General features: G+C 53.5%; 2 protein-coding genes across 5 annotated transcripts in view; one reads left to right on the forward strand and one right to left on the reverse strand.

Annotated features, from left to right (window-relative positions):
• TJAP1 (tight junction associated protein 1) overlaps positions 1 to 7049 on the forward strand; it is a 38438-nt gene extending 31389 nt beyond the window's left edge. For all 4 annotated transcript variants that reach the window (XM_072333634.1, XM_072333636.1, XM_072333633.1 and 1 more), the window contains 3 exons: positions 527 to 634; positions 1316 to 1399; positions 3034 to 7049. In XM_072333634.1, the coding sequence (XP_072189735.1) occupies positions 527 to 634; positions 1316 to 1399; positions 3034 to 4350 (1509 nt within the window). In that variant the 3' untranslated portion in view covers positions 4351 to 7049. The remainder of the gene's footprint in view (positions 1 to 526; positions 635 to 1315; positions 1400 to 3033) is intronic.
• Positions 7050 to 8520: 1471 nt separating this feature from the next.
• On the reverse strand, positions 8521 to 14060 carry LRRC73 (leucine rich repeat containing 73). Its single transcript, XM_072333640.1, has 6 exons — positions 13658 to 14060; positions 13065 to 13225; positions 12142 to 12264; positions 10996 to 11096; positions 10225 to 10408; positions 8521 to 8981 (listed from the first exon to the last, which is right to left on the reverse strand). The coding sequence occupies exons 1-6, from the start codon at positions 13927 to 13929 to the stop codon at positions 8911 to 8913; spliced, it is 912 nt and encodes a 303-aa protein (XP_072189741.1). The 5' UTR covers positions 13930 to 14060; the 3' UTR covers positions 8521 to 8910.
• Positions 14061 to 14091: the final 31 nt, after the last annotated feature.

Below are 14091 nucleotides of genomic sequence, written 5' to 3' on the forward strand. Positions count from 1 at the left end.
GAAGGTGTTAGGGGAGCTCCAGGTGAAGCTGCACAGGTCCTGTTTCCTAGTAGAGCAAGAACAGAACTCTTTGAAGATAGTGCCTTTTCCCTGCCAAAAAGAACTGTCCATTCAGCATTGACTGCTGGTGTTTATCAGCAGTATTCTTATTCTGTTGATCCTGAGCAGAAGGCTGATTATCACGAGCTCAGAGGTAGTTACTGCTGGTGGCAAAATGACTATTCAAAACCAGTAGCTTTCCATCAGACACCCTGTGAGTCATGACATAGTTAGGCTGCAAGAAGAGGGACTGCATTAAGGAGGTTCAGACTCACTAGTTGTCTCTGTACCTAGCAGAGTGGCTGTCCCCAGCTGCCTTTGGAATCCCTCATGAGTTGAAGAGCCAGGCTGTCCCCCTGTGTCTGTCTGTCTAGAAGTTTTTGTATCGCAGCTGAGCATGTCATTGTGCTATGCTTGGGGTGAAGTGGGTGGTGAAACCGGTTTCTTCTGTGCTGTGGAAATTTACACTGGTGTTCTTGCATCCCAGATTAAAAAGGCAGAGATGGACCGCAAAACATTGGACTGGGAGATTGTAGAGCTCACTAATAAGTTGCTTGATGCCAAAACAACTATCAATAAGCTGGAGGAACTTAATGTGAGTCTGCAAATGATTGTGGAACTTTGTTGACATGTGGGCTATTTTTCTGGTTCAAAATCATTAGTGTAAAGAAGCACATGAATAACTAAAATGTATATGAAGACGTGGGGACAAGCAAGTAGAAAAGGGCCTGAGGGGTTGAGCAAGAAAGAGCTGATGTTCAAGTTTGATATGTTTACTTTTCTAGCATTTAAGTTTAAGGTTTGACCTGTGCCCAGTCTGTAGTAACCAAGTGGTCATTTAGTTTAGAAATGGGAGGGAACTATTGCCTTTTCCACACAATAACGTAGAAGTTCCTGGATTTCGTGTGTGTTTCTATTAACTGCTCTCAGTTCACTCCAGTCTGTCTGCAAGATGCCTGATATTGAGCAGTGTCTGCAGGCATGGCTGAGAGCTCCAAGATGGGTTAGCAAAAATCCAATGGGACTCTTGGAGATCAGTTCCACAAAAGGATAGTAGTTTGATAAATGGAGAGAATATAGGCCTGGAACAAGAGTTGAAAGGGACATAGCTGAGTTGTAAGTACACGAGGTGTGGAGAGGAGAGAAAGGCAGGCACCCTCAGGAGAAATTCATGATGTTCCACCTTCTGTTTGAAGTTGGCGAGGTGGTGTCATTTCAGGTAAGAGATCAGTCTGACACTGTTGCACACCTGTGCCCTTTTGTTTTTTTTTTTCAGGAACGCTATCGACAGGACTGTAACCTTGCGGTACAGCTGCTCAAGTGTAACAAGTCCCACTTCAGGAACCACAAATTTGCTGATGTGAGTAGCAGTCCCACTCAGCTGGGGAAGAAGGGCTCATGGTTTCCACCTGTCTTTCCAGCTTTCTCTGTAGGGCTATTGGTCTCTCATCCTTCAGCCTCAGGCAGAGGTGTGGGGGGCTTCTGTTCCCACTGCCATCAAGAAGTCAGTGCAGGGCCTCTGCCAGCTCTTCTTTCACACCAGCTCCATTTCACAGCATAGCCAAGAGCTGTTATAAAAAGCACAATAGCCTTGAATTTGATAGCCTGCCTGATTGGAGCTGGCTAAAGGACAGACCTCTCTCTTACCCTGCTCTGTCCTCTTTCCTTTCTTACCTGGCCACGTACAAGGGCCATGCTGTGTGATAAAGAGTCAAGCAGCAGCAGGCTGGTCCTCCTTCACTTCTTGCTCTGATGAAAAGTTTGGGGGGCAACACTCAGAATGTCTTTTGCGTTTCATGAATGAGAGATGTTGGTACCAACATATACTCCTGCTTGAGAGAGCTCATCCTGCTCTTGGGGTAAGAAAAGTTGGAGGTTAGGCCCTTCATGTTGGTAGCGTCACTCATTTGATTGGGAGTATCATTCAGGCGTTTAACCCATCTCTCTTTTTTTCTGTGCCCTTAACCTTCAGCCCTTCTTATGTTCCTTTCTGCAAAACCATGTGCTCATCTTTAGTAACTTAGCAGGTGACCAGCATGTCCCCCTCCCCCATTGTGTCTCAAATTAGCACTCTTGAGGTCAATGTATCAGTTACTGCTGGGGTAACCTTGACCCCTCTCCCAGCTGTCTCCCTTCCCCAGGGCTTTGAATTCTGCCCCCCAGAGTGCTGCGTCCTACATGGCTGCCACTGGAGGGGGTCAGTACTGAGCCACTGTGCAAGCAGTCTGCCTCACAGCCAGCTGTTCACATGCACTGTGCCTCCAGCTTTGGATGAAGTTTCCTTCTGGCTGTGACAGGATGGGCCTTGCTGTGCCATGCAGTGGCTTGTGGAGCTTTGTTCTCCATGCTGGTGCATTTGACAGGGCAGTGGGTAGAGCAGTAGCGCCCATCTGCAGGACAAGGAGCAGTGCTTAACTCTGCTGGACGTTGGTCCTGAGGTTGTGGTAATAAATAAGCCCCGTGTTTGCCTCTCTGAGAGTTGACAAAATGGAATGAGGTGAGAGGAGTCAGTGGGAGCAAGGGAAGGCATCGATTGTGATCTGTGGGCAGGCTGCCAAGGTAGCAAGGCTGTAATTACTGCATTTGGGGAGCACTGCAGATGTGAGCACTGGGGGCTGTGCAGTCACTTCAGTGCAACCACAGATTTTCCACAGATCAATTGACCTCTCTCTGGCATGTGGTGGCTGGGCCTTGTCTCTGTGCTCACAGGCATGACCTGTGACATTATTTCTTGGTTGTTTTTGTTTTTTTTCCCAAGATGGGCCTGTGAACCATGGCCTAGAAACATGAGTGGTATGACAGTTACAGAGCCTTGTTAGTTTGTCATATACAGCAGGTTCTCTTTTGGAAAGAGGTGCCTACCCCAAGGCACGGTAGGTAAACGTTAGTATTGAGATAAAGATTAAAGATGAAGATTGGCTGGAAAAGGCAGTTTTTTGGAACTTAGTGACTTGTGTGTAGGTACTCTTTTAATGTCCCGTTTCTTCTCCCTAGCTTCCCTATGAACTGCAGGATATGGTCAATAAGCATTTGCACAGCACTCAAGAGTCTGCAGGGCCTGGTCAAGAAGCAACCCACACCTTGGCACCATCTGATGTTGTGCCCACCTCAGTCATTGCCAGGGTTTTGGAGAAGCCAGAATCTCTGGTGCTGAATTCAGCCAAGTCTAGCAGTGGCAGCTGTCCTGTGGCTGAGGATGTCTTTGTGCATGTGGACATGAGTGGAGCCCCTCCTGAGGCCTGCAGCGGTGCAGGGCAGATGAAGAAGGAGGGAGGGGAAGTCGGGAAGCATCAGAACGGTGGCTGCAAGCCACAGGGCAGTGTGGAAAGCATGCCGGAGGATGTGCCAGCCTTTGAGAAGCTAAGCCCATACCCTACACCTTCACCTCCCCATCCTATGTACCCCGGACGGAAAGTAATTGAGTTCTCTGAGGACAAGGTAAGGATCCCAAAGAACAGTCCCCTGCCCAACTGTACATATGCTACGCGCCAGGCCATCTCCCTCAGCCTGGTACAGAGTGAAGATGAGAGCTGCGACAGGCACCGAACGCTTCCCAACAGCCCTGCTTCAGAAGGGCGCCGCTCAGCTTCCAGCTGTTCCTGTCAGCAGTCCCCCAAAGCAGCCAGAGCTCACGGCTCTGCCCAGAGCAGCCCCTTCAGCAGCCCTCCCCAGATCCCGAGCGCCTTTGCCAGTTCTGCCAGCTCCGAGGAGGACTTGCTGGCCAACTGGCAGCGTATGTTTGTGGACAAGGCACCCCCCACCTCAGAACAGGTGCTGATGAACCGTACAGCATTCAGCCGTGACACAGCCCCCGAGCTCCAGAAGAGGTTCAGCCGCTCCATGCAGGAGCTGGATAGAGCAGCCTCTGCCTACTCAGATGGCGAGGAGTCTGCTCAGAGCTGCAGCTGGACCGTGAGCCGGGACTCAAGCGTGGATACAGACAGCACCGAGTCCAGAGCCCGCAGGAGTCATTTCTCCTCTGACTATGGTACAGATTTCTCCCAGGATGAAGCCCAGAAGCTGTTGCAGGGAAGCGGTGGAGGCACTGCGGAGCCTGGAAGTCCACCCCCAGAAAAGCACAAGGACTACGTGGACCTTGGCTTGCCTGAGAGCCCAGCTGATGAGAGAGAGTTGTTGCTCCAGGGAAGCAAGGAGGGTAACCAAGGAGGACCTCAAGAGGAAAGTGGGGAAGGCAGGGTCAAGCCTCCCTTTAGTCGGCCGCATCGCAGCCCCAAGAGAATGGGGGTCCACCATCTGCATCGCAAGGACAGTCTGACACAAGCCCAGGAGCAAGGCAACCTTCTCAGCTGAGGCAGGGGACGCAGCAGCCACATGCTGCAGAGCTGTGGGATGCCTCCGTCTGTCTTCTGGGGGAGAAACTTCTCTCAGTGCCCTCCAGCCTAGGAGGAGCTCTGGGCTCTGCTCTTAAATGATATATTTATTCTCTTTTGCTACCTGGAAGAGCTGGGGTTCCTATTCCCTGGTACCTCAGACCTGCAGTACTAGCACATGTGCGGAAGCACACCCACAGCCCTGGCACACTCACAGCTCTCTTCACAGCCTCACACTGGTGCCTGTACCAGACCTTGTTTTGGTACCCACATCCTGGTGCCTCTCCTCTCTGCGCTCCCATCCTCTCTTTCCCCTTCCCACTCAGGTACCTGAGGCCCCAGCTGCTCCCATACTGGTGCCTGCAGCTGCTCTGCTCTCTTTCAACTAGTGCCAACAGGGCAGGGTGCCTGCATGGTGGTGTCTGATTCCCTGGGAGCCCCCAAGGGCCACAAGGACTCTCCCAGGGGATGGATCTGGGCCCTGGGGTGTATGCTGAGGATGTTGGTTTCTTATTTTCCTGCTGGGTTTTTCCCCCCAGCCCCCTGGGTTGCGTTCTTCAGAATCTGCCCCTACAGCTCCCCATTGCTCGGCTCAGCACCTGGTCCCTATTGAATCGACGTGCAGGGCTGTGCTGTGACATTCAGCTGAGAGGCCTTGGGGAGCGAGGGGGGTCAGTCCGTTCCCAGGCAGGGACATTGCCCTCTGGGCCATGCGGTTTATTTCTGCGTCTCCTCCCTCACACCTCTTCCCCCGCTCTCTGTGCTGTTGTTTTGTTTGAATGGTGCTGACGCCTTGCTCTTTGGTGGGCTTCTTTCTTCTTTCCAAGCCTTTGGTTTTGGGGTGTATTGGTTTTTGGGGTTTGTTTTTTGTTTTGTTTTGTTTTTTTCCCCCGCCCTGCATAAACAGACACAGAGGTTGGCAGCCAGTCTGTTGCCTGCGCTAAGGGTGTGTTGGGGGTGGCTCAGCTCGGAGCTGTGCGCTTCCCTCTGATCTGGGCCTTCAGCCTGCAGAAATCCCTCCAAACTTAGGAAGGAGATCTTGCCCCCGGGGGAGTGAAGCATGAAGGATGCTACTGGGTTTGCTGAGCAGGGCTTTGTGTACCATGGCCTGTGGGGATGTGAGGGAGCTGCTCCCTGAGTGCACTACCTCACGCCTCAGCTGCAGCACTCTGCCAGTCTCTGTGCCCTCCTCTTGGGGGCTCCGGGCTGGCTTTGATGCTTCCACTCCCGAGCAGGGCCTCTCTGCCTGTTTTTCCTAGTGTAGTGTGGTATTATGTGACTCTTCTTCACGGTCTTGTGTGCTGTGTCTTACTGGGGGGAGGGAAAGGGAGAGGTCTGTAGATGTAGGTATTTTTTTGAGGGCTGACAAAGCCTGGTGTCTAGTTTTTAATTTTGTCCTGTGCCCTTTGTCCATGTTTCATCCCTCGCCCAGGGGTGTGAGGCAAAGGGCTGGCCTGCTGCCTCAGCTGTGCTGCCCCCACACCAGCTGGCTGTCCTTAGCTTGCTGTCTGTTTTTTGAGTTGCGTTTGTGTTGTCTTCCTACCCTACTCCCTTAGTTCTTTGCTGTCTGGCTGTGCTGGAGGAGAGCAGCCCACTGCCCAGGAGAGAGCTGACAGCAAGAGATGCAGCCAAAAGCTGCCCGGGGTTCCTGCCCTCCTCCCAGACCTCCATCTCACCAGAGGGTCACGCTTGCAGCTGGGGGCGACCAGGGCCCCAACTCCAGCCTGGAGGCTCCAGGGCCTGTGAAAGGAAGCTGCAGGCCTCTTGGGGGCTTGGTGTGCCCTCGTTAGTTGGAGCTGCTGCCTATATGCTTACCTTTTGTCCCACCTCAAACAGCTGTGGAGCTCAATGCCGACCTCCAAGGTGGAGGTGGGACTCAGTATTTTACTACAGTATTTCACTCAATTCCTGTGCAAACAGGCTGGTGCTGAGAGCAGAAGATTCCTTTTAGCTTGCAGGGCATTATTTCCTGTCCTCAAAGATGTGATGGGATCCTTGTGTTTGCTCTCCCCTGCCACTATGCTGCTGAATTTCTCCTGCTCTTCTGCAGCAGTATTGAGGGCTTTCACCTGCAGCAGCCACCATCTCGTGGCTCATGGACATCACCTGGGGTTGGGTGCTGGTGGTGTGAGCTCCTTGGGCTCTCAGAACACGTGTAGCACGTGCGGGACAGCCTGTCAGACCAGGCTGGTAGATGTGGGTTAGCCCATCCCCCTCATTGCGGCTGGTGGGCGCTGCCCTTCAGGGATCATCTTTCCTGGTGTTCTGGTCAGGAGACAAAACCCATTCTCTTGCTGAAACTGATGGTTCTGGGCAGAGCTGAGCTGCCCAAGCTTTTGGTCTCAGTAAGCTAAAAGCACAACGGAGGAAAGAAGGGTGGGAAAGGAGTGTCCACAGCCTTCACATGCATTTGTTTCACTGGCAGGCAGTGAGGGGAAGCGGGCAGCCTAAGGAGGAGCAGAGCCCCCTCCCAGCCAGCGCAGTGCCTGCCCTCTGCTCTCCTCCAGCAGTGTTGGCTCCAGGGCCTTGAACTGACCTAACTTCAGTGTCCCAACTCCAGACTGTTAATCGGTAACTAATGTGTTTTGTTGTTATTTTTTTTCTTCTTTTTCTCTTTTTTTTTCTGAAATTTTCAAACTGATGTATATTTTAAGACCAGAAATAAACTATTTTAAAAGTAAGGGCTGATGGCTGTAGCATTCTCTCATGATTGAACCAGGCAACTTTGGGAAACAAAATAACAGAGGTAATTTTTCACATTGTTTTGAAGGCTGTGAAAGTGAAGCTTGGTCTGCCAACACCTCTTTGCAATGAGTTCTGTGCTATAAGAAAACCCAGCGCTACCCAGAAAAAGCTGCCTGCCCCATCTCAAGTGTTTTGCTGGCTGTGCATCCGCCTGTTTTGTGTCTGCCCAGAGACCTTCACATGCTCACCTGGAATAAGATGAGGTACAGCAAATTCTTGTACTCACCATTCTTCTTGAAACCCCACCTCGTGGAGTCAAACGAGAGCCAGTTCACCATTTCAGGAAACCAAGATACGTTATCCTAGAAGAGCTTTTTAATCCTAGCACATGAATGTTTTTGTTTTCTTTATGTGGGGAAGGTGGTTTGGAGTTGATGGGTGATACTCCAACAGGAAGCCTTCTTTGTATGAGAGAGTGTTTTTGCGGGTTACTGATATCTCACTTCCAAGAGTTTTGTTTTCGTGATGAACTGTGCTGCAGGGGGCTCTGATGAAATCTCCATCTCCCACGTTACACAGGTGTCTGCCTTCTTGCAGTACTCTGTTTCCCAAGCTCCATCTTCATGGCGACAGGAGGAGACCCCGAGCACCTTCTGGTGTAGGTGGATGGAGTGACACAGGAAGTGTCTTGTTTCTGTGACTCCATAATTAATGATTTTATTCTGCGCTCCCTTGAGCAGCAGCTGCTGCCACAATTTAATCTTCCAACCTAATGCCAGTCATGAAACACAATCTTCTTCCTTACTGCACTTCAGAAAGTGCAGGGGACACATGGCTACAAACTGCCATACCAGCACTAGTTGGAGCCTTCACCATAGCCTGTACCCCATAGACAGGCTCCAGCCCTCACTTCCAGCAGAAGCAAAGGCCTAGAGGAGAGCAAACAGGACTATGCAGGACCTCACTGCAGGACCAGGCAGGCATCTCCTCCAAGGCAGCTCTGCTCCCTGCGCAATGAAAGGAGGAGGGAAGCTCGTGTCCTTCACCCCGGCAGAACCACCCTCTTGCAGCTGGGATCCAGGATCTTGTGCTTTAGCAGGAGCTTGTGCATTCCACCAGGGGCTGACTGGGCTTGTTTGATGTATGAAGGAATCTGCCAGCACCTCATACTCTCCTGCAGAAGCCTGTGCCTGGCAGCCTAAAGCTGGCACCCAGCTTCAGCAGAAACTCACCCCCAGGTGGCAGTGTGCCGCTGTGTCCCCTGCCCTGCAAACTGTGAGTAGCACCTGCAGCGGGCTGGTACTTACTGGGGCAGGGCAGCACGGAGCCCGGCCCTGGGCGGTGCTGCCACCTGCCGCTCGTGCTATGTCCCTTCCAGTATCTGTGAAGCGAGATGCACATTTTTAGCACCATTTCTGGCAGCACAATTACCTTGATGGAGCAGGAGCAGAAGGACTGAGGCAGCTGCGAGCAGTGCCACATCTGTGACCTTTATAAAACTCTGATTGTGACAGCAGAACAAGCAATAGAAAGATCATCTCTTATACACATCTGAATAAATACAGCCTGCGCCCTGCAGGGCACAGCCAGGCATGGGGAGAGGCAGGGCAGTGTGAGCGACACATGCAGCAACCGGACAACCACAAGCAGCTGACGGGGCGTGTGACGACACAGAGATGTGTGGAGGTTCACTTGGACCAGGCTCCAATGCTCAGAGAGTCAAAGGAGCATCGACAGGACGTGAAATGCGTGAGGAGATCCCAGGGGCAGCTCACCGGAGGCACGGGGGTGTGTGCCCCCCTGGTGTGCCATGCGTGCGGCACTCTCCTTGGCAGAAGCAGGCAGAGTAGCCCAGCTACATCTCTGTTTCTGCTAAGAGGCTGTCACCGAGGCCTGACGTCATCAAGACCATCTGGGAGCTGGGATCTGCGATGAGAGGGAGAAAACAGTGAGCTTTTGGGGCTGTGGGAGGACTTAGAGCTGCTCTGCAGATCCAGAGGTGAGGATGAAGGACTGCAGCCCTGCAGGATGGAAGCAAAGTGCTGAGAGGATTTGGGGATTAAGTAGGAGCTATGCCTGCTCAGGTCACGCAGCTAATGGGAGAGGAGGGGGGATCACTGTTATGAGGCATCTGGGCAAGGGGAAGGTAAAGAGAGCTGCAAGAGACCAGAGTGAGCAGCTGTATTTGTTGTGTCCCAGCAGCCTGAGGTACTCAGCTGTCAGGAACATAGCCCTGATCCTCCTAGCCCCCCTGCACATAGCCAGCGGTCCCTCTGGGATGAGCTGGCAGGCAGCCCACAGCCCGAATCCACCTAGGGTGGTAGCACAGCCTTCCCAGGAAGGCAGCGGGCAAGCAGACATTTTGTGGCAGCAGAGATCTGGAACTCCTACTTTGCTGTGTTGCATGAACAGAGGGTTTGCGCAGCCCTCCTCAGCCTGGCTCCAGGAAGGTGAGGACAGCTTTCTGGCTTTGCAGTAGTACAGAGCCCTAGCCAGGAGCTCGGCTACTCTCCCCTGGCCAAGTGACTCTGGTGCAAGAGGATGGGCATGCACACCAAGTCAGAAACCAGCAGAGTACCAGTTTCTCATCCAGAATACTTTACAAACAGCAAAAAAAACCTGTTTTTTCTGGTTGTGATGGGGGAGATGTTTAGTGCCCACATGCTTTGGGTCCAGATTATACATATATATTTCCTTTGTTTCTATTACAAGCCACTGCACAGACAGGCTGTGGCACCTGGCTAAACTCTCACAAGCTGGGCCACGGGGACAGGATCCTGTGCCAGTTCTGGAAGCAGTGAGGAATGACATGAGTTTTGGCTAGGATATCTGGCAAAGACCCCTGAGATTTTAATGTTCCTGCCCTTGGATTTCAGACTGCACAAAGATTTAATTCCTTTAGCATCGGGAAAAACACCTCTGAGATACCATTCCTACTCTCTGCTGCAGCTGCATTGTCCTTGTAAGTTCCTTTTCCAAGCATGGCTCACCCCAACACTATTAAATGTGAAGGTCATAGCTAGAGGCTGTCTGGATTTCAGCTCACAGGGATACGGGACAGATACCACAAACCAACCCCACCCTGAGAGATTAGTGGCACTAGGAACCACCCCATGCGCCCCCTATTCCTGCCTGCCAACCCCACCACGCCAGGCCCCAGAGCTCTTACTGTTCTGGCAGATCCAGGGGTTCTTTTCCCTGGCTGTGACTTCACGAGCTTCCGTTTCCTCTTCTTCCTCGCCTTCTGAGAGCAGGTCAGAGATCTGCTGCTGCAGCTCAGGACTGATGTTGTTCTCTGACAGGATGAGTGTCCGCAGGGCCGTGGGGTAATTCTCTACCATGTCTAACAAGGTCTGAGCAGAGAGTGAGATAAGCAGGTTGACGAGAAGCACAAACAGCAGCTAGGTTCAACAGCAAGAGTTTCAGCACCATCTTCCTGCAAACTCCAGCCCTCCTCTTTTTACCTCCACTGTCCCTTAGCTTTGACCTCCCTTTGCCTTTCTCCCTATCTGAGAGCCTGAGGACTTAAAACCTTCTTGTGGGAAGAGCTGAGCCTAGATTTTCTTGCTCTGTCCAAAGAGAAGTGGACTGCTCTACACCCTGTTGCTTCCACATACCCAGGCAAGTCCCATCTCTCAGGGCAAAGCCTATGCTGCCATGCCTTGGTCCCATCTGTACACAGTGCTTTAGCTATGATCCTCTGCTACAAATTCACCAGAGTTATGTGACTTTTCCCTGCTGACCTGAAGGAGGCAAAAGAGCCCTAGGGCTGGAGCTGTGGCTTCTAAGTTTCTCCTGTGGCTGAATGCAACAGGCCAGGGGAAAGCAGCAGCAGCACTTCTAAGTGGAAGGGAAGAAAGGTGTTCTGCCTCTATATAGATGGTCAGAACTTATGTCCTTTAGATTGCAGTGATGCTGTAAGAGTAACAGGTTTCCTTACCTGGGCTGATTGGTTGGTGAGTCCTGTTCCCTCCAAATCCAAAACTTCAAGGGTTCGACTGGAAGCCACAGCGACGGCAAGCATCCCTGCTACCTGGTCACCTATAAAAGAAGCAAACCAGGGCTGTGAGCAGCACCTGCCTTCGCTTACATACAGCCCCTGCTCTTGTGGGGTTGGGGCTGTCATGGAAACACCCTCTGCAAATTTCTGCCATTGACAACTTCCAAGTCTTGGCTACCTCAGGAAAGGAAAAGTTAACTGAGGGAAATGCATTTTATTCCCCAAGGATCTGCACCTGCCCACATCTCCTTCCTACTCAAGGCTGTGAGGACATTTCACAATGCACAGTAAGGACTTGGAATAGCCTAAAGGAAAGTTAGAGCCTGGCTGAGGCCTGTGCCAGCTAGTGGGCTGTCACCTTGGAAAGTGGGGAGACTTCTGGGGTGGATGCAGCAGGACTGGGAGCATTAGAGATCAATGCCAGTGAAGGAAAGAGACCCCAGGGTGTTCTCTTGGCATTTCCTAGGGACACAGGACTATGACACACCCTCTCCTGAGGAAAACCAAGCTAACACCAGGTAACACCCTGGGGCCTTCACTGCTCTGGAGGGTGACCTGGTCTGACAGGGTCTGGCAAGATAGGAAGCGCCCAGCTGGTGCCTGGGTTAGGGACGCACGGCCTGGTCTCCTCCTCACCACCTTGCAGTAGAGCTGGAGAGAGTTGGTTTCTATGGCAACCCATGCCAGGCTCTCCTCCTCCCCCCCCTGCTCCACAGAAAAGAGAAGGGAGGAGCAGGGGGCTGTAGGGCCTCCACCATGTTGATGTTGGGCCCTGGAACTTCAGGTACACAGAAGTGTAGGGTCAAACATGATGACAAATGCAGGCAGGCCACTAGCTCCTTTCTGCTCCTTCAGCAGGGCTCATGGCCACATTACACTGATCAGCAGGGCTGGCTTCCCTACTGCTGTGGGCACCTGGCAGGGTGAGCTCACTGCTGGGGGCCAGGCAGGACAGGGCAGCAAACTGCCTTGCCTTGCTGGTGATGCTCTGCTGCTCATCTACAGCTGGGCTCCCAGCCACCCACCACAGCAAACAGCACAAACGTGGACAGGTGGGAACACAGTATCCCTTGGTCATCAGCTTACCCAGGGGGTTGTAGTCCAAGTTCAGCACTCGGAGCTGCGAGCTGTGAGCCACAGCAATGGCCAGGCGGCCCCAGCCTTTGCTTGTGACACCCGGGTTGGCACTCAGCGTCAGCTCCTTGAGGCCTAGAAGGGAAAGAGAAGCCAAACCAGAGCCTGAAGGTCACCAGAGCAGTCAGAAGGGAATGAGTTCAAATAACCAGGAAGTGTGTCCCCTGTACTCCAACAGGCTAAAGGGTTTGGAGGAGGTGGCATGAGGTGACAGGTCAGCAAGGATCACAGGGACAGCCCACACCCAGGTGACCAACTGAGATAACAGCATCAATGGCACTGTGAGCATGGGCAGGCAAAAGTCTGGGGAGAAGAGGTCAAAATCACTCTGAATGCCAGGGAGAGGGGTGGTGTTACCCGGTGTGTGATAGCTCCCCTTTTAAGTGGGGCCTTGACGCTCTAAAGATCATCCTCTGTAAAGATGTGAGCCTGAGTACTGAGTCTCTGACCATCTACACACTCCCTGTGTGCACTCACAGGCAGGGATAATTTCTGGGTGCTGACAGTAAAGCCACGAGTGAGGCGAGGAGCACACCAAGTATTTATCTGTGGTGATTATCAACAGGCTAGTGCGAAATAATAAATGAAAAGCCCAGGCTGTCCCCTCCTCCAGTTTCAAGCACTCCTGTCACGAACCAGAAGCAACCTGTTGGTCTCTGAGCAACAAGCTGCCTGCAGGACAAATGATAGCAGAAAGCCCATAGAAACTGCTCCTCCATCACTTGGCTTTTCTGTTTTACATGAGTTTGGAAAGTAAGTCCCTCAGCCCAAGCTACGGAACCTGCCTCTCCCAGGGCTGAGGATTTGTGGCCGTGTCTATCTGCTCCATGTAAAGCTCCACTGGCTTCCATGCAGCCCACAGCCCTCATGCTTACCAGACTTAGCCCCGTCAGGAGGCAGGAGTCCACAGATGAGGTTGATGCCTTCATCACCCAGCATGCAGTCTCCCAGATCCAGAGCCACCAGTGAGGGATGGATGGAGAGCGCAGGGTTGAGGAGAGCCAAGCCTGCATCCGTCAGGGGACTCCCATGGAGGCTGCGGAGGTAAAAGGGAAATCACCGTGGAGGCAGCCCAAGGGCTAGCTAACCTCACGGGGAGGGAGTAGAGGATGGCAGACAGATCCTAATGTCAGATGGGGAAAACGTGCTGGGAAGGCCCTGCAGAGGGGCTCAGCCGGCAGCTGCAGAGGCACTGCTCTCCCAGCAGGGACGAAGGGTAGCGGAGGACACCGGCAGGGCTCAGGGAGGTCCTTCCCAGCACCGGGGACACCCAGGCTTGGGGAGACAGAACTGCGACCACGCCGACCAGCCGGGAGCAGAGCTAGCTCCCCCAGCCCGGCGAAGGGCACCGGGTCGGTGTCTGCAGCGTCAAGGACGTTTCTCCTCACGCCGGGGCCGGCCGGGAGCCTCCGTCCCCGTCAGGTTGGGCAGACCCGGCCGGGCACCCCGCCGCTTCCCCGCTACTCACAAGAGGGACTGGACGGAGCGGTTGGTCTTCAGGGCCTCTGCCAGCTGCTTGACGCGGTTGATGTTGGAGACGATGCCCAGGTTGAGGTTGAGCTGCGCCAGGGAGCGGGACTCGGCCACCCCCCGGCAGACGTGCCCGAAGTCGCGCTCCGAGAGCTGGCAGCCGCGCAGCGACAGCAGCCGCACCGAGTTCTCCCGCAGGCTCTCGCAGATGTCCCGGATCTCCGCGCCCGACAGCGTCTCCCCGGAGATCTGGATGGACCCCGGCAGCATCTTCCGCCCGCTCGGGAAGGCGCAGCCCGCCTAGCCCGCGGCGCCGACAGGGAGCCGAGCTGCGCGCTGCGGGCCGGGGCGAGTGCCAACGCCGCCACCGGGCACCGCCGGCCCGGCCCACCGCGGCCCCGGGGGCGTCACCGCGCAGCCTTACCGGCGGCC

Source organism: Excalfactoria chinensis, chromosome 3 (assembly GCF_039878825.1).
Source record: "Excalfactoria chinensis isolate bCotChi1 chromosome 3, bCotChi1.hap2, whole genome shotgun sequence".
In the NCBI taxonomy this organism is placed as follows: domain Eukaryota; kingdom Metazoa; phylum Chordata; class Aves; order Galliformes; family Phasianidae; genus Excalfactoria; species Excalfactoria chinensis.